We start from the raw sequence: 18,507 nt of genomic DNA on the forward strand, positions 1-18,507 counted from the left end.
GCGGGTGGCGCTGTGGCCTAAACCATTGAGCCTCTTGGGCTTGCAGATCGGAAGGTTGGCAGATCGAATTCCCGTGATGGGGTGAGCTCCCATTGCTCAGTCCCAGCTCCTGCCAACCTAGCAGTTCAAAAGCATGCCAGTGCAAGTAGATAAATAGGTACCGCTGCAGCAGGAAGGTAAATGGTGTTTCCATGCACTGCTCTGGTTTCAGTGTTCCGTTGCGCCAGAAGCGGCTTAGTCATGCTGGCCACATGACCCAGAAAGCTGTCTGTGGACAAACGCCAGCTCCCTTGGCCTGAAAGCGAGATGAGTGCCACAACACCATATTCGCCTTTGACTGGACTTAACTGTCCAAGAGTCCTTTACCTTGCACAACCAATGCACAATACTTTATGTTGAAAGGGGTGGGCGAAGTTGGAGCGCTGCATTGGTCAGTGATGGAAATACCTATTGAAAGGACAAGGGATGCAGCCTTTTCTCTAGCAGAAGGAAACAGGAAAGGAAAATGTCCCATGATAGTTCAAAGTCAGATCATTTGGCTGGGTTACAGTACAACATTGTCTACAGTGGTACCTTGGGTTACAGACGCTTCAGGTTACAGACTCTGCTAACTCAGAAATAGTACCTCGGGTTAAGAACTTTGCTTCAGGATGAGAACAGAAATCATGCTCTGGTGGCGTGGCGGCAGCGGGAGGCCCCATTAGCTAAAGTGGTGCTTCAGGTTAAGAACAGTTTCAGGTTAAGAACGGACCTGCGGAACGAATTAAGTACTTAACCCGAGGTACCACTGTATATGCATAAGAACTGCCATAGCTGGTTTTATAGATGGATACAGATTTAACAGAAGGGTTTTTGAGCTCTTGAAGTTTCTTGAGATCTAGAAGGGGATCTAAAGAGCCAAAGGAGCAAGGATAAGGATAGCCCCTTGCTGATGCGGACCCTGTCGCTAAAGGCATTTGGATGGAAGTTTGGCGTAACACTTCGGTATTAACAACAACAACAATAAAAAACCATACCACCATTCACCCAAAGATTACAGTACTCACCCTCTTGGAAGATGCCCCTGAGTCAGAGTGGGAAACTCTGGCAGGCCTAAGACCAAAGGGAGCTCACAGCCAGAGGCTCCATGGGTTGATTAGAAGCAATGGCTGGCAATGATACAGTTTCTTTTGGAAGTTAAGGCTGGAATTCCAGGCCCCCCCACCTCCATCCATCATAAATAACTCTTGTTGCTTTTTCTTTCAGTCTTATCCCTGAAGATTGTGGTTCTACTTACATTCATTTAATAAAAGAGAAACAAAAATGGACAAGGCTATCTTTGACTGAATCAAAATTTAATGGCAAACTTTTGAAACTCAGTCTCAATATGCATTTATAATACAAACCATTATGAAAGTCAGAATAATGTACTGTTACATAAAGCACACACACAAGCTTTGACTATTTAAACATCCATTTTCATATTTCCTGCTGCGCTTCACAATGCTCTGAATCTGTTCTATTGTTTGGCAGTTTAATAATCAAAGTTCTTGTTTTTATCGACATCAGCTGCTAAGCAAGTTGCATTGCAGATGCATCAATGCCTAAAGGCAGCTTTGCTGGACTAGGTAACTGAAAAACAAACTTTCAGGAAGCAAGCAGCAGATTTTCCATTCACAGGCCTGGTTCACATCTCAAAGAGCCAGACTATGGCTTAGTGTGAACACACAAGCATTAGATTAGATCATTGTGGCTTACTTCTCTGCTATTCTGCTGCTCCATTGAGCTAAGTCATGGTTTGGCATGTTGTCCAAATCCAGGTTTGTCTTAATAGTTCATGGCTAGTGATTGGTCCAGGAGAGCAAAACTATGATCCCCTGACACACTGAGGTAAATGATGATGTAGCTCAGTGCAGTTGTAGGACTACTGAGGACAAGAAAAATGGCCAAAGTCTCTTCTTTGGAAGCCTGTGTATTTGTGCTAAGCCATGTTTTGGCTTAATGTGACACTGGCGTGCAAACCAGGTCACTGTCTTATCTATGCAGCTAGTATAACATTGATCCTTTTGTGAACTTGTCCTTGTGTAGTCAAAAGAAATCCACCCCGATATATAGTTCTGTTTCCTCTGTGGAAACTGCCCTCCTGATAGCCTTATCTGACTCTCAGTCATGTTATAGGCAAGGATTTTGTAAAGGGGAACACCTGCTGCTTTGGGTAAAATCAGAAGTCCAAGATCATGGGGGGCGGGAATCACAGTAACACAGCTTTCCATTCCAGCATGGAAACAGGGGCAATGCTCTAGTGCAGCGGTGAGGAACATCCTAGTCCTCCAGATGTTGTTGGATTGCAACTCCCGTCTATCCCAAACAGTATGACCAATGGTCAGAGACAACAGAAGTTTTAATGCAGTAGCACCCGGAAGGCTGAAAGCGCTGGGGCTATCTAAGTTATTCAAGGAGTATGGAAAGAAGCGATGCTGCAGCAGCTTCCATGATACTTGGATAATGGAACCAGGGTACTCAAACAACTTTTCCTCAAGCAGTACTGAATACACTTATTTCAGCTCGGCACATCACACACTGACTGGCAGTCTGAACCATTGGGGACATATCCATATGTCCACTCATCAAGAAGAACCTGTTAAGAATTGTCCATCACATTTCAACTGTTCTTGAAAGGATACACCTGACCTTTCAAGAATGTCAAACTTAGTCCTGTTTTTTACCTTGTTTTCTGGAGTCAGCTCTAATCTATTGGTCCTGGGACAGGATCTTGTCAAGTATAACAAAATTAGACGCTTCTTTGTAGCTTAAGAAATGTAAACTGTTTACTTTCACTTTATTGAGGCCCTGAGCAGAACCTATCAAAACCTGTTTATAAATGATATTTATGCTTCTTTGAATAAGAGTGCTATTCTCATGCTACAAGATAAAATGCATGAAATTCTATTGTGGAAGTCTAATCTCTCAAACTGGGAAAATTCAAAGAATTGCACAGGTCTTCAAAAATGCAATTGGGTGGGGAATTTCAGTGGCGATTTCAAGCGACCGACCTTATTATGGCAGCGGGTAAGCTAGTGTGGTACCACACTTTAAGAAGTAAACACCTAAAGACTTAGAGCCTAATACGGTGGCAAATGTTGGTATATAACAAAAAAGACAGGCAAAGAGACTTTTCCCAGTAGTAACAGAACAGAAAGCTTAACTACCTGTGAATATAAGTAGAAATTTAAAAATTCAAAGAATTACATGATTTTCCTGAGTCTACCAAATAGTTGAGCTACAGTGAACAATCAGGTAAGCTTATTTAGAAAGACAAAGGCTGAAAAGAGAAATTACTGTGGAAATCAGAATCAAGGCACTTATAATCTCTGTCAGATTTCTGACTCTATTTGACATTATATATACACACAGTCCAATCAAAGATCAGTGTCCTGTGATTATATTCATATTCCTGGGCAGTGGGACATATCAGTGCAAATATTTGTCTTAGCATAATTTTTTATGGCTACAAATAAATAATAATGGCTGCACTCAACCCAGTAACAATATTCGCACAGGGAGATAATTATGGGTTATGGGCTCTGTGTAGCGTTTCATTAGTGCTCCCCTAACAGCACATTTAAATACTAAACTTTTCTGATTAAAAGCTCCAACATCTTAGCAAGTCAGGAACATTTCATGTATATATTTATCTCTTTTATATCAGGCCCCAAAAATCAAGTGGGAGGACCTTTTAATTAGAAACATGATCCATGTGAACCTGTATCTGTACATTAAATGGTCACCACATGTTGGGCATTTTAATTGACTTTCTATGGTGACCAAAAAGATTGACTCCATTGCCAAGATTTTTTAGCTTTTGCTGTGGCAGACACTGTGGCTTGTTGGGGGTGGGGATGAGGTGGTTGCCTCCATATAGTACCTGTTTCTTGTGCGTGAGTCCTAAGCTTCGCCTTTTCTTCTCATTTGTATCTTTCAAGACAAAAGCCCTAACGCAGCCCCCACCCTCAACGCACACACAGTTATTCTGGATCATATCCAAGAATGGGCCCCAGCCATTTTTCCACGTCTGCCACAGGCATCTTTTTCCTTAAGGCATAATCTTCAACCTGCAGAATGAACCAAGAGAGGGATAATTTAGCATTTTAACAGCCGAGGCTTCAACTCCTCTGTGCAATCAAAGTATCTGAGAAATTAAGTCTCACCCACCTCTGCTCTCTACACTTGCATCCTTTTTTATTTTTTAAAAAATGCACTTCTACATATAAAGTATAAAAACACACAAAATAAGACAAAAAACTAGACAAACTACAAAGACTTCCAAACTACTGCATCAAACACAAAATGTTCAAATTAGAATGTCAAAAATTGCAGATCCAAATTGGACATTAAAAAAATGATCCCAATGTATCTGCTTCTCCCCAAATAAACTGACTTGGACTCTGCAATCATCATCTGAGGCCCTTCTTTGTGTGCCTCCTCCATGAGAGGTCTCTCCACGGAAGGCAGCAGCACAAGAACAGCCTTTTCTGCAGTGGCTTTCCATCTGTGGAATGCTCTCCCCAGGAAGGCTTCCCTGGCGCCTTCATTACATATCTTTAGGTGCCAGGAAAAAAATGTCTCTGTAACCAGGCTGTTGGCTCATTAAACAATCTATGGCCTTTTAAATGTGTTTGTTGGTTCATTCCAGTGAAACAACAGGTCTAGGGCTAGTTGGTGTGACTACAGTCCTGTGTAATATGTGTCTGCAGAGGGTGAAATGGAATACAGGGCAACTCATCAGCTTTGCCAAGAGACCAAATCCACTTGGCTCCACCATGCCCTGAACTGTTTCTATTCCAGATAGTATTTATAAGTATTGCTATGTAATTTTGAGAGTTTCTTCTTCCCTTCTCAACCCGCTTTTTAGACCATAGTAAGCCTTTTAGATTGCCATGTCTTTTAGACAGTCCCTGCCCATCGGCTTAACAATCTTGGGTATTTTTAATTCATCTTATGTAAGTTACTCTGAAAGCCTTTTCTGCTAAGGAACTGGAGAGTGTGGGCCTTTTTTTAAAAAAGTGTTTGTGATACTTCTTTTGGGATAGAAATCTTGAAAGACACAAAAGGTCTAAGGGAGTTCATGTCAGAAAGATCTTGTTTACAGATCTAAGAACTATTTTCAAAAAGGGTTTTACAGCATCCACCACATTTAAAAGAAATGGCCCTTATCAGATTGAAATATATAGTACTGGGAAGGCAAGAAAGGATGTCAAACAAGTGCTACAGGTGCTCAGGCCTTACCTGATCTTTCAATATTTTCCCAACAGCAAAGTACTTGGATTCAGGGTTGGAAAAGTAGAGACCTGACACTGCTGAAGCAGGCAGCATGGCTAAGGATTCTGTCAGCTGAATACCTGCAAGCATCAATGGAAAACATTTGTGGTCTATTACTTAGAAGAGTGTGTTGTGGCTGGAGAATGTGTGATGTGCTTTGATTCAAATCCCACCTCAGCGAGGAACTCACAGCATGGCAAGCTACAGCGCTAGCCCGTGCTACCCTATGTATAATATGGATGTTACGACACTGGCGTGCCTCACCTGAGGGTTAACAAGATAATTAACGTGAATCATTTCAAGCACTTAAAGAGGTACTGCTTTGGAAATAGGTACTTATGCTAATAACCCAATTTAAGGGCCACGGATCAGTGGCCTGTTAGCTGGGGGTTGATGGAGTTGTAGAACAAAACAGCTGCGAGGCAGCAGGATGGAGGAGGCTGCCCCACAGCATTCTCATACAACATTATTTGGTTATACCGTACTGATTACAAAAAAAGTATATTCTGTGAATAAGCTATTGTCATGGACTGGCTGGATGCAGAGGAGTGGTGGGAGGCACCGGTTGGGGAATGCCCCCCAAAGGGAAGAAGGCTCAGAGGGGGATTGGTGGTGGGATGACAATGAGTGTTCAGAGGGAGAAGAGGGAGTAGAGTGGGAGGAGGTGGTGTCGGAAGCTGAAGAGGTAACAGGGTTTAGTGAGGAGGGAGAGTCTGTGGCAGAGAGCAGTCCAGGATCAGAGGCAGAAGCAGAGGCTGGAGAGGAAGGGGTCAAGAGGCAGAGATGAGGCAGGCTGCTGAAGCCGCCAGGAGGTCCCTGTCCTACTGCAACCAGGTCTCTTCTGTGGTAAGAATTTGCTTCTACACCAGCTGTTTGTAATCCAGGTGAGAGTCCTTCTAACTAGCAGCAGAGCAGTGGGTTGGCAAAGGATGTGCTATTGCAACAGTTTTCATAAACGCTGGGTCCCTCCTGGATGCTGGGCTTGAGTTTACTTCCTTGGTTCCGTGTTTTATTTAATGTTCCCTCAACTGAGTACGAACAAGGTGGTGCTGTAGAAGTTAATTCTTATCACACCTCCCCCCTGGTCTCCCAGAACCAGAAGAGGATGGAGTAAAGACAGGCAAGGTGACAGAGTTATCAGACTGCTTGGGAAGGACCCTGGGGAGGAGGAGACTTAAGGAGGTGTTGGAAGGCCAAAAAAGAGAAAATGTAAATGTTTAAAAACAAAAACAAAAAAGTAAGTTTAAAATCAGACGTCAGCTAAAGTACCTGTTGCCTCCGCAATGTTTGCAAGTCTCCACATGGTGAGTTTTTCCAAGTGGTCAGGTTGACAGGGATACCCAGGGGCAGGACGAATCCCCTCATATCTGATCCTACGCAGGTCTGAAAATTCCAGCTGTTCACCCTCAGAGTAAGCCCAAAATTCTTTCCGGACCCTTTCATGCAGCTCCTCGGCAAATGCCTTGGAACAAAGCAGAAGCAAGTACTTAACGCACAGTTATTTTTATCTATCACTTAAATGTGTTTCAGTATACTTTACTCATGACTTCAATTCATTACAGACAAGAGCCTTGAAGAAACCAGGTTCTTTCCTACATCTCCTTAGTTATACCGAAATGTTCATATAAAAATAAGCAGGGCCATTATTTCTGCACTTTTAACATATCCTTAAAAAATTCAGAACAGCTAAGCTGTGGAAAGAGACAAACCCTGCTCCTTTGGCCTCCTGATATTCATATATTTGGGAGAGTATGATAACAGAAAAACTACCTCAGCAAATTAGATTTTCCAAAAGCCTGCTGAAACAGGAAAATTGGTATACTTTTATTTATTACTATTTTTATAAGAAATATGACTCCATGGGGCCCTGGAACAATATGCTCTTTTTTTGGCCCCCTCAGATGCGTGTAAGTGGCAAGTCTGATGATTCCCTCGCAAAAAAATAAAAATCTTCAAGAAAGTGTACTTATTTGGTTGTTTTCTGTCCATGAAACCAGTTTTAGTTGCTTATCATGTTTGCTTCATTGTTTTCAATTAGAAAAACCTGAATTAAAAATACAATCTTCAAATCAAAATTTTAAAAAAATAGGAAAAACTTAAAACAAAAACTGAAATCCAGGCATTTAAAAAAAAAAAATCTCACAACACAGCCAGCTCAAATAATAATAAAAATTGTCATTGTAACAATCCAGCGGGAATTCTCTTAACTGACAATATAGACCACAAAATTACTAGGAGGGAAGGCAATGTGTGCAAAAGTTGTAAGGCGAAAGGTTTCAGAAACAGGGAGAACTAAGAGTGTTTATGTTGAAAGTTCACAAAATTATGGATGACTATGGTATAGCAATGTTTCCTCAGAGCAACAAAAGCTACCAGCTTAATTGGTCTACCAACAACTAGTAGTCATGATAATGAAGAAGAGGCCCTTCCACATTCTCTCGTGTTCACAGCAACATACCTTGTTGGGGAAATCCCAGTGTGAATTTGATGTCTGATTTGAAATTGGAATACAGTGGTGCCTCGCAAGACGAAATTAATTCATTCCGCAAGTCTTTTCGTCTTGCGAGTTTTTCGTCTTGCGAAGCACGGTTTCCCATAGGAATGCATTAAAAATCAATTAATGCGTTCCTATGGAAACCGCCTTCAGACCAGGTCCGGGGACAGTCTGTCCCCCGACCTCTTCTGAAGGCTGGCGGGGGGCGAAAGTCTTTGCTCCCCCCCCGCCTGCCTTCCCGGGACAGCGGAGACTTCTCCGCTGTCCCGGGGCGATCTTAAAATGCTGGCGGGCAACAGCGAAGGCTTCGCTGCCATCCCCCAGCATTTTAAAAACCCCGGGACAGTGGAGACTTCTCCGCTGTCCCGGGGCGATCTTAAAATGCTGGCGGGCGGCAGTGCTGCCGCCCGCCAGCATTTTAAAATCGCCCCGGGACAGCGGAGGAATTCTCCGCTGTCCCGGGGCGATTTAAAAGCCCCCGGGAAGGCAGGCAGGGGAGACAAAGACTTTTGCCGCCCGCCCGCCCGCCTTCAGAAGAGGTCCTGGACCTCTTCTGAAGGCTGGCGGGGGGCAAAAGTCTTTGCTCCCCCCTGCCTGCCTTCCCGGGAGAGCAGAGAAACGCTGCGCCGGGCCCTCAAGGCTCAGCCGCCGCGCGAGTTTCCTTCCCTGGGGAAGGCAGGCAGGGGGGACAAAGACTTTTGCCCCCCGCCAGCCTTCAGAAGAAAAGTCTTTGCTCCCCCCGCCTGTCTTCAAAAGCCCTCCGGGATAGCGAGAAGCGCTTCCCTGCTATCCCGGACTGCTTTTAAAATGCCGGCGGTGGGGAGCAAAGCCTTTTGGCCCCCGCCGGCCTTCCTGGACCTCTTCTGAAGGCCGGAGGGGGGGGGGGAAAGGCTTTGCTCCCCACCGCTAGCATTTAAAAGAGGTCCCCGGAGATTTCCCTATGGGCTTTCTTCTTGCGAAGCAAGCCCATAGGGAAATTCGGTTTGCGAAGCGCCTCCAAAACGGAAAACCCTTTCGTCTAGCGGGTTTTTCGTCTTGCGAGGCGTTCGTCTTGCGGGACACCACTGTATTTGTTTACCTGCATCCTTCTTTCTACTTGTTCACCAGACAGAAGACCAGAATGCTTGGGAGCTCCCCATTCAATCTACTCTAAAGAAAGCACAGCTTGGGGCTGGACTAGGACACACCTCCCGTCAGCTCTTAATTAATTCACCTGGATCTCCTAGAAAACTGTTACATGAAACTTAACAGAAGTATAATTACCTCTGCTAAGCGATCTCCCAGCGCTTTCACCATTATGATATTGTAATCGTCAGACTGCTTCTCATATTCTGTGCATAGCTCATCTACTCCAAAGCATGCCACAGCGAAAAGACCCAAATAGTCAGGTATACCCGACTCCAGAGGTGATATGAAATCAGACAAGCAGTAATAGGGATCAGTAGAAGAAGAGTCTTTCTCAGCCTGCAATAATAAATGAAGGTCTAATTGTATTTCTCCCCCCAATATGTTGAAACATATATGAAAACTTTTATGAGGTTATATTAAGATGGTGCATAATGCCAAAAGGCTGCACAAGATAAACAGAAACTCATAATTCTTCTTCCAAAATTAAATATATAAAAATGGAACACGTATCAAAAGATTATGATATACCACTTACAGCCATATGGACTATAACAAACTCATCATCCTATATCCAATTCAAAAGTTAATTTAATGGTGTTTAAATATTTATTGAAAAGAATGTATAAACAGATCTTTAACTTACAAGCCAAAGCAAAGCAAACACACACACGCACACTGAGAACCCCAAGGTCCACCAACAAGATACAGGTGCAAAATAGTGGCTCAGGCAGGTGTACATGCACTAAGTATTAAAGAAAAGGGTGCCTCTGAGCACATATTCAGTCCAAGAATGTATGATCAGTACCAAAAACTAGGAACCAAACTCTCCAGTCCTTTCACACGAAAATCCACTCCAGATTTCCCCTGTCAAGTGCTCCTTTCCAGTAACTTAGTTTAGCATGGAGCTTTTTAGTTGTGGCTACTGTTAGAAAACTGGATGTCAAAAACTGTTACAGATATCCTGGCAGATCACCCAGATTTCTACCACTGGGTCCAAATACGTCAACCTCTGGTTTACCTGAATGAACATGAATTATACAAACTCCAAAACTACTTCAGGCACACAAGTCAACATACTTTTTGATGTTAAGTAGAAGAGTTTTACATCCTACCTGTTGCCTTAACCCACAGAATTTAGCTATTGGTTCTGAAGACTGCACTTCCTCTTCTGTGGCATATAAATAAATGTCATCTTGAACACTCCGAGCTGGCCAGAATCCAACCAGACCTTTAGCTTTAAATCTGTTTTGCATAACCAAAGTTTTCAGCAAATTCTGCGCATCATTATAAACTTTTTTTGCCTCTTCCCCTAATAAAGGAAAAAGAATCCTTAAGCACATATGAAAAAATTAACTTAAAAACTGGTTGGGTGATCATTTTTCATTGTTTTGCAGCTATATCATAAAGTTCACTTCCTTTATTTTCACTGTTATAGTCTATAGTCTATAGTTTAGACTATTTAGTTTATAGTCTATAGTCTATAGTTTAGACTATTTAGTTTAGACAAAACTAAATACAGTATGAACCTGGGCTAGCATCAAATGTTTCAGAGCAAAAAAAATTTGCTGCAAACACAGTAAATGTAAACAGAACAGCATTGTAACCAAGTCTTCCATAAAAGCTACTAGGCTGCAACATTTTATTACACACTAGTCTATCAACACATGCCTACGTTAATAAAATCCGGCCTTTTTCTTTTTAAGTCAAATAATGCCTGGTCTTCTGAAAGTGATTCATAATCACCACAAGCAACTAGCTGAGTTGTTTATTCACAAACCTTTCATAAAATCTATTTGCTTTAAACCAAGGGTGGGGAACCTTTGGCCTGGGGAGCAAATGAGGCCTGCAAGCCTTGTTCCAGCCCTTAAGACTCTTTTTGAGCAATGCCTCCACCTGAATGCCACACCCTTCACTGCTCTATATGTGCTTTAGGCTGTCTGGAACATGTCCTCCAGATGGGATAATAAGCCTTTTTGCTTGTTCGGAAGGAACAACGTGTGTTGGGATATAGAAAGTCACATCCATTGCCCTCCACTTTTGTCTTGCCACCAAGGCAGTGTGGCTCCCAGAAGATTTGCCATGTGTCTACCCTAAGATGAGTGGGGTATGGGTAGGATGGTGGATTCTTTGCTTTCGCCTGCTCCTGTCTGTTTACAGCTGATGTTTCATTAGCTGTCACAATTTTCCTACTGCACCAGCACATTAGTGAGCTTCAAAATGACCGACCAATCTCTCTCTAATTAACATGGCTCATGTGTACTATTGGTTCTACTTTGTGCATATTCACACAATTTGAAGATACAGTGGTACCTTGGGTTACAAACACTTTGGGTTACAAACGCTTCAGGTTACAGACTCCGCTAACCCAGAAATAGTACCTCAGGTTAAGAACTTTACCTCAGGATGAGAACAGAAATCGTGCGGCAGCAGCAGCGGGAGGCCCCATTAGCTAAAGTGGTGCTTCAGGTTAAGAACAGTTTCAGGTTAAGAACAGACCTCTGGAACAAATTAAGTTCTTAACCAGAGGTACCACTGTACTCTATCTACCTTTTAGATTCTCCACCACAGAATGCTACTGTGTTACTCACCCACTGTTTTATCGTTGAAGATTTTAGGAAATCCCCGGTTGGGATATTTGCCTCTGAGCTGCCAGACATCGAAAAATGGCTTCCAGTCAATGTATTCCACCAGCTTCTGCACATCATAATCTTCAAAGACTCTAGTGCCGAGGAACAGCGGTTTAACTGTAAAAAGCACAATGTGCAGATTTTGTAATTTGGAACATACTATGTGGGCTGCATCCACATCTGATGCACAGTGCATACCACTGCAGGTATTTAAAGCCTCAATACTATGGCAACTAAAATACAATCTTGAACTAGACAGGCAGGCTTACAGAAAATGTCTGCCTCTTTGGAAGGATGGCGAAATAAGTGTGTGTGGAATATCCAATGAGTCCAAGTTATAGGAGAACCACTGGTTTCAAGTTTGACTCCCTCATACCAATTGATCTGTTTAAATATTACCAGCTAAAATTTCAAGCGTAAGCTGTGCTGCTCTGCAGCAAGGGTGGCAAAACAATTAATTTTATGGAATAACTTGTTTATGATGGCTTGAGATTTTGTAGAAAATAACTTGCTCCAACAGATGAAATAAGCCATTGTTATGTGAAAAAATCATGCCAGCATAAAACTATTGGTCACTTGGGTAGTCCCCCTTACATGCTGTATTCAGCAGTGCTCAACTGCAGACTGTCGTGAATGTTCCCAATGTGCTAAATAATGTAAATCTCATACAGTCCTCTCTACATGTCCATATTTGAAAGGGCAATCTTGCTTTGATGCAAGGCTGCTCACAGCTACCATTCACCCTGGACCCTGAATCTGCGTTGAGGAGGAAAAATGCAGACTTGGCTCTACAGTATGTCCAAAACTAGTACTATTCCTAAATCAGGTCATACCATCATGTCAGTATCACACAGCTAAGTTTTCAATAACTATACTTCTCTTCTCTTAAGTCTTTTCTTAAGAAAATAAGGGTCTCCAGCCTGGAGTTAGCAAAAGTGCTCCCTCAATACAGTTATGTTCTGTGAAGAAAACTGGACAAAGAGAGACTCAAAACATCTGCCTTTGCTACAGATATTCTGTAGTGATATCTAGAACCTACCTGCCAATTGTATCTATAAGAAACTAGAACCTTGTTGTCCTTTCTGTTTCATTAACACTGAGTCAGACCATTGGGCCATCTAGCTTGTCTACTACCTGCACTGACTGGCAGCAGCTCCCCTAGGTTCAGGCAAGGAATGTTTCCTAGTCTGACTTGGGAGATGCCGGGAACTGAACCTGGGACCTTCTTATATGAAAATCAGATGCTCAAGCACTGAGCTATGGTCCTTACCAAGCTCTCTCTCTGTATGAATAGGCCTAACGTAAGCAAAACTATGTTCTGATGCAAACAGATTTTAATAATTTTTACTTACCCTTTTCAGCCATTACTGATAAAAGTGTATGGTAAACCTTTAGGGAAGCTGGCACTTAGTAGCTCAATTAGATCTCCAAGCTGAGGAAGTCATCCACTCTTCAAAACATGCAGGAGCCGTACTAGTCTTGAAATTCAGTAGGAGATATAGATAGAACTTCTAGCCCAGGGGTGGGGAATCTTGGGCCTGGAAGCTGCTTATGGTACTCCAGGCCTCTCTATCTGATCCCAGGGACTCTCTCTAGGCCCTACTCTGCATCCTCCTAGTGTTTCTTGCCTGGCTGGAATGTGTCCTTGAACTCCCACCATACCTCTTGCTTCCCTGGCTGGATGATACACAAGGTTATACGGACGTGTATAGAAACTAGCATATTGTACAAAAGGTAAAATTTACAGACATCTGGCATGTGGCCCCCAGAAAATGGTCCAGAAGGGAATATATAGCCTATGGGCTGAAAAGGGAAAAGGGTTCTCCATCTTATCCAAATCACCAAGTGACTCCTTAGGGAGGGAGGATAAGGGGAGGGTAAGGAGAGGGTGAGAACTCTCCAGATGATCCCAGGGATGTGGCATAGGCATTTGGCTTCCACCCGTAACTTAAAATAATTATTTTTAACATTTTGTGACAAAAAGCTAAAATCCGAAGAAATACTCAGATTAACTGAAGTCAAGATTGTTTTCAAATCAGTTAGTCCTCCTGAAAAGAATAAATCTTCTGTAATCTTATAAGGCAGAAAATGGTTTCTTAAAAGGCAAACTAACCTGGTTTTGATTCAGTTAGCCAATCATAATAAAAGCCCTTATTCCTCGCCTGCTCTAGTGATAAATATCTCCTTTCCTGCGTAGGGAAAAAAAGACAGGTCTTCAGTTCTGAGCAAGCAACTATATCAGTTGATTTATCTGGTTTTTTAAAAATAAATGGCATGAAAGAAAAGCTAGTAATGACTAATGACTAGTACACTTGACATTAAGAAGGTCTGTTAGTGCTCTTTACCTTGAGAGAATCATAGTGGTCCTGTCTAATGTCTTCATATTCCTCTTGTATTTCTTCAAAGAAGTCATCCTTTAGATTCTCATCTAAAAGCTGAGAGCACTGAAATGAACACAGCATGCTGATTAGACTTGAGGGTGATGTAATGCAACTCAATACCTCTCCATCTCTCTCCGTCAGGCACTTAAATTCCCTCATGAAGTTATCAAGTCCATAAGAATATGGCTAATAACGCCCACCCCCAGCCGAAAAAATAAAAATGAAGTTAAACTGCCAGGGAAAATATGATTGCTTTGAAGTGCTTCTGGGTACGGTTCCTCTTTATCTTTTCTCAAGAGGGCTATTTAACACACAAAGCTTGCATGTGAAGGTGCTGGAGCTCACACAGAGACTTAAAAAATAAACATGTGAATGAGTTCCGACAGCAAGACTGAAAGGGCGGGAGTGGGATGAGGGGGGAGGTTTATCTTTAAGCTTTTTCTACTATAAACTCAAGTTTATATGAAGGCAAAACGTCACTTATTCTTGTCCCATTAAAAAACCTTTAAATAGGCCCAGGTGCCTTCTTACTGCCACTTAAAAAGGACCGAAGGCTGTAGATTCCATTTACAGAGCAGTAAGGAGTGTCAATATTTCCCTCCACAGAACTGGAAAACCATTTAACTCTATACAGAGGCAGCAGAAGCCATTTTAAATCCTAGTGACACGGTTTAGAGGACTTGTGTCTCATCTGTAAGAGGGAAGAGTCTGAAAATGCAGTAGCTGAAACATAAGTCTAGCAAAGCATATCAAATATATTTCCAAATCACAGGCAAGCCACTTCTGAGATTTCTATTATTCATTAAGCAAGCTGTTATAGTCAGATTTAATTAAACCCTTGACTGCCTTAAGCATTCAAAAACAGCACCCCAAACAGAAAAACACGGTATGATATACAGAAGTCTTTACAAACGCAGGATTTGTTTGGTAATATCATACATTTTCTCGTGTAAATTGAGACATTCTTAAAATAGTTATGACCAAATGTATAATAAGAGTTCAGTTTCATGGATACTGCAAGTACCAACTGTTACAAGCTCAAACAAAGCTTCAAACCACTGTCTGCCTCATGAAAGCGAAGGCAGGGGCCTGTATTCAATTGCCCTGTTGGGGGAAAAAATCCCGAAGCATAATGATTTGGTCACTGATGGAAATATAATGATGTACTGAATGAGCTAAATCTGGTCCACAAGAATTAATCTTACCTTTGTAAAATACATTACAGGCAGCAACCATTTTGTGTGGGGCTTCCGTTCCTACCCACCTTCCATGTGTCATGCGGGGCGCACATAAGCCTGTATCACCCTACCCTTCCGGGTCCAAAATGACCCGCACATCCACTGTCACGCATCAGTTGGACATGCAGAAAATGTTCACCGCCTGTACTAAAGATGGGACTAGAAATCACAACTTACAACCACCACACTCTTGGAGGCATCTAGGACGTGGACAACAGGAGCACTGTATCGTGGAGCAATTTTTACAGCTGTATGTGTCCTGAAACGACAGAAAAGACACATAGGAAAGCAACGGTATGAACACATATAGACTCAGCATCAAGCCAATGTTCAAGCATTTTTGTGCCCCAATGGGAATGCTATAACATAAATCACGCAAATGATTTAATGATAGTCCATCTGCATGCGTAAAGGGGCACACTCCAGACTTTTTACAAGATCTTCAAGGACCTGTATTGTTTTGCTAATTCCTAACAGGGTACACAGCAATCACAACATGTCAAGATTGGGGAGCAGAGGTTGTCTTAGGGCGTCCCTATCCCTCTGGCAGGCCTTCAATTCTTAAAAGAGTGTCAGAGTTTCATTTGTGAATATATATATTTTTAAAAACCACTGGTTCTTTCGGAATTATTTTCTTAGGGAGAAGTGTCTGCTGCAAATGAAAGCAATTTTACACTGCTGCATTTCCTCTTTTTTTGGCATCATTCTTTAGCTGTGCCTACAGACACTCCAGATTTTACTTAGGGGGTGGAGGTTGCTAAGCTCTACCTTCCCCTCCAGCACATAATGTTGTACTGTGCACGACAATGGAGTGGGAGGGAAAATTTGTGCCTAACTGTTCTCAGCCAACATCTTCAGCTGTCACGTTCATCTAAGTCTCTCTTCTGACAGCATATCCCCTTCAGAGCAACCTTTTTCCCCAGTCTTCTAAATGCATTCCCCTAGGCTTGGATAAAGCTCCTTTTTGACAGTCCATTGAGCCCTTCATGCCAGGATTTAGAATCCTGACACGCAAAATCCTGAGAATGCCAACTTTAATTTATTTTTGAACCATGAATTAATTTCCGTGGCTGCAGCAGCAGCAAGAGTGGATGGCAGCAAGTATTTCTAGCATGGTATTCAGGATAGAATAAGTTGTCCCAACTTCACATTCATAAATTGCTATATGGACTGCAACGCAACTGGAGGAAACTATTTGGAAACTTTGTCGCACAGGTACATTTGCTGCTTCCATCAAGCCCAGTTTTTCTCATTCTACAACATATTGGGTAGCATCTAGACTTCACAAACTTCTATTGAGAGAAGGGACAAAGATCCAGTGGAGCCTCCCACTAGAGGAAGGGAAAGGAAATGCTTATTGCCTGAATTCCCATTCTGCCTACAGCACCACCTGCCAGATCATTCAGAGCAGATTTTTAAAAATAGCCTCTCATTTTCCTCTGGTAGAGTACCCCATGGGTAGAAGTCCACACAAGCGCAGTCATTAATAAATGATCTTCTTCTATTCTTCATGTTTATATTTAATTATTTCTAAATGCATAAGGTGTTTATTTCTTTTAACTGTTTTTGAAATCTTAATTTTGCTACAGCAAATCTGTACTTCTGAAAAAAGAAAAATTCACTGTATATCTCATGTCCTCTACTTAATCCTCTTGAAACATCAGCTTCAACATTACTTTATTAAAAAACACACCACATTTTTCTTTACTTCACTTTAAACATGCTAGAGCAAGTACTTGAATGCATTTTAATTAATAAATATCGGTTTAAATAATGTTAATTATCCAAAAGTTACATTTAAAAGGTTACATTAAGAATAATACTGCCTCTATTAGATGCCTAACATTCTGGAGAACAACGTATTGCATATTTACATTTGCTTCTCTGTTGGACATACCAAAAAGGACCCAACTTACTTGGAAGTAGTTGCTCCTCCAATCAGCAAAGGAATCTTGATTTCTAATCTCTCCATCTCCTTGGCAACAAATATCATCTCATCCAAAGAGGGTGTGATGAGGCCAGACAAACCAATGATATCTAAAAAAATAAATGGTTAGAACTACTTTCATCCACAAGGTTCAATAGCCATTTCAGACAACAGCGACAAGAAGCAACCAGCCAACTGTGCAGTGAGCTCATGGCCTTGTCTAGATGTTTCCACTAACATTTCATTGCCCTAGACATAGTTCTAGGACAGTGGTGGGAAAACCACTGTCCCTCCAGATGTTGTAAGAGCCCAACTCCCAGCAGGCTTATGCAGGGCTGGAAGAAAGGACTGTGACATTGCCCCCCGCTGCCCCATCCTCCACAGTCGCACACTCCACCTCTTCCTCTTCCTCATCCTGTTCCCCATTGCCTTGGTTTGTTTTTTGCATTGCCACATGATGACATCAGAGGGAGTGTTGGGGCACACCATTTTGCTTCCCCAAACAGTTGAGAAAATTGCTCCATTCCACCTCATGACTGACCCCAGCCAGCATGGCCAACAGCCAGGGATTGTGGGAATTGTAGTCCACAACTTACGGAGAGACACATGTTTCCAATCAGCACTCTATTAATCTGTGAAAGGGGTATCAATGAAATATACAACATCCAGAATATCTGCCTGGCACCAGCATTGTTATGCTTTTGCTGCCAAGCAAATATACTTCTATTCCTCCAGGAATTTGATGTAACATGATGTAACTTTCTTATAATGTTGATTTCTGAACGGTGGTATACAAATCTTTTAAATACATAAAACACAACTGTAGTGTGTAACATTTTAGGAGGTAAAAGGATTCAGTACACCTCTGAATTAAAAGGTATTAAGACCAGGAAAAAAAACATACAAACTCCAATAGATTCGGATCAACCCTTTATTTGCTACTCAAAGTCACGGCACGCCTGTTTTTTCCAACCTCCTAAAGGCATCTTAGTAATTGATCTATCTGCTCAGCATTGTACTGATCTATCTGCTCAGCATTTCCCCAAGATTACTGAAAATTAACCTTTCAAGATGCAAATTCAAGATCATAATTTCAATGTGTGGGTTTTTTGTTTTGTTTTTTTAAGATTGACAAATGGTGATGAAACTCTCATACCTGCTTTGTTCTCAAGAGCAGCTCTGAGTATCTTGTCACATGGCGTCATGACTCCCAAATCAATAACTCTGGAGGGGGAGGGAAAATGGTACTTTGCTAGTCATCATGTGCATGTGCTTAATTAATCCATTTCTGCTATAAGGTATTATGAAGATCACTTATCCTGTTAGGAAGGCCAAAGGGAACAGCATTTGGCTTTTAATCTTTCCAGACAGCTGAGCAGCCAGACATCAGCCTTTTCCCAGCACTTTATTGCCC

The 18,507-nt window shown here is 42.0% G+C and overlaps 1 protein-coding gene and 1 long non-coding RNA gene across 5 annotated transcripts in view; both read right to left on the bottom strand.

Annotated features, from left to right (window-relative positions):
* Positions 1–1,317: 1,317 nt before the first annotated feature.
* Positions 1,318–18,507, bottom strand: part of MTR (5-methyltetrahydrofolate-homocysteine methyltransferase) — a 63,072-nt gene continuing 45,882 nt past the window's right edge. For 3 of the 4 annotated variants that reach the window (XM_081905794.1, XM_081905795.1, XM_081905796.1), the window contains 11 exons: positions 18,250–18,317; positions 17,083–17,203; positions 15,344–15,425; positions 13,893–13,991; positions 13,661–13,736; positions 11,509–11,664; positions 10,033–10,229; positions 9,056–9,256; positions 6,568–6,760; positions 5,266–5,378; positions 1,318–4,091 (listed from right to left, as the gene is read on the bottom strand). In XM_081905794.1, the coding sequence (XP_081761920.1) occupies positions 4,005–4,091; positions 5,266–5,378; positions 6,568–6,760; positions 9,056–9,256; positions 10,033–10,229; positions 11,509–11,664; positions 13,661–13,736; positions 13,893–13,991; positions 15,344–15,425; positions 17,083–17,203; positions 18,250–18,317 (1,393 nt within the window). In that variant the 3' untranslated portion in view covers positions 1,318–4,004. Of the gene's footprint in view, positions 4,092–5,265; positions 5,379–6,567; positions 6,761–9,055; positions 9,257–10,032; positions 10,230–11,508; positions 11,665–13,660; positions 13,737–13,892; positions 13,992–15,343; positions 15,426–17,082; positions 17,204–18,249; positions 18,413–18,507 lie in introns of those variants that run through there. The other variant, XM_081905797.1, reaches the window with a different exon arrangement.
* On the bottom strand, positions 7,428–8,988 carry LOC309366913. Its single transcript, XR_014166914.1, has 2 exons — positions 8,871–8,988; positions 7,428–7,817 (listed from the first exon to the last, which is right to left on the bottom strand). It is a non-coding gene; the product is annotated as an uncharacterized lncRNA (long non-coding RNA).

The sequence above is a fragment of the Podarcis melisellensis genome, assembly GCF_964234715.1.
Source record: "Podarcis melisellensis genome assembly, chromosome: 3".
In the NCBI taxonomy this organism is placed as follows: domain Eukaryota; kingdom Metazoa; phylum Chordata; class Lepidosauria; order Squamata; family Lacertidae; genus Podarcis; species Podarcis melisellensis.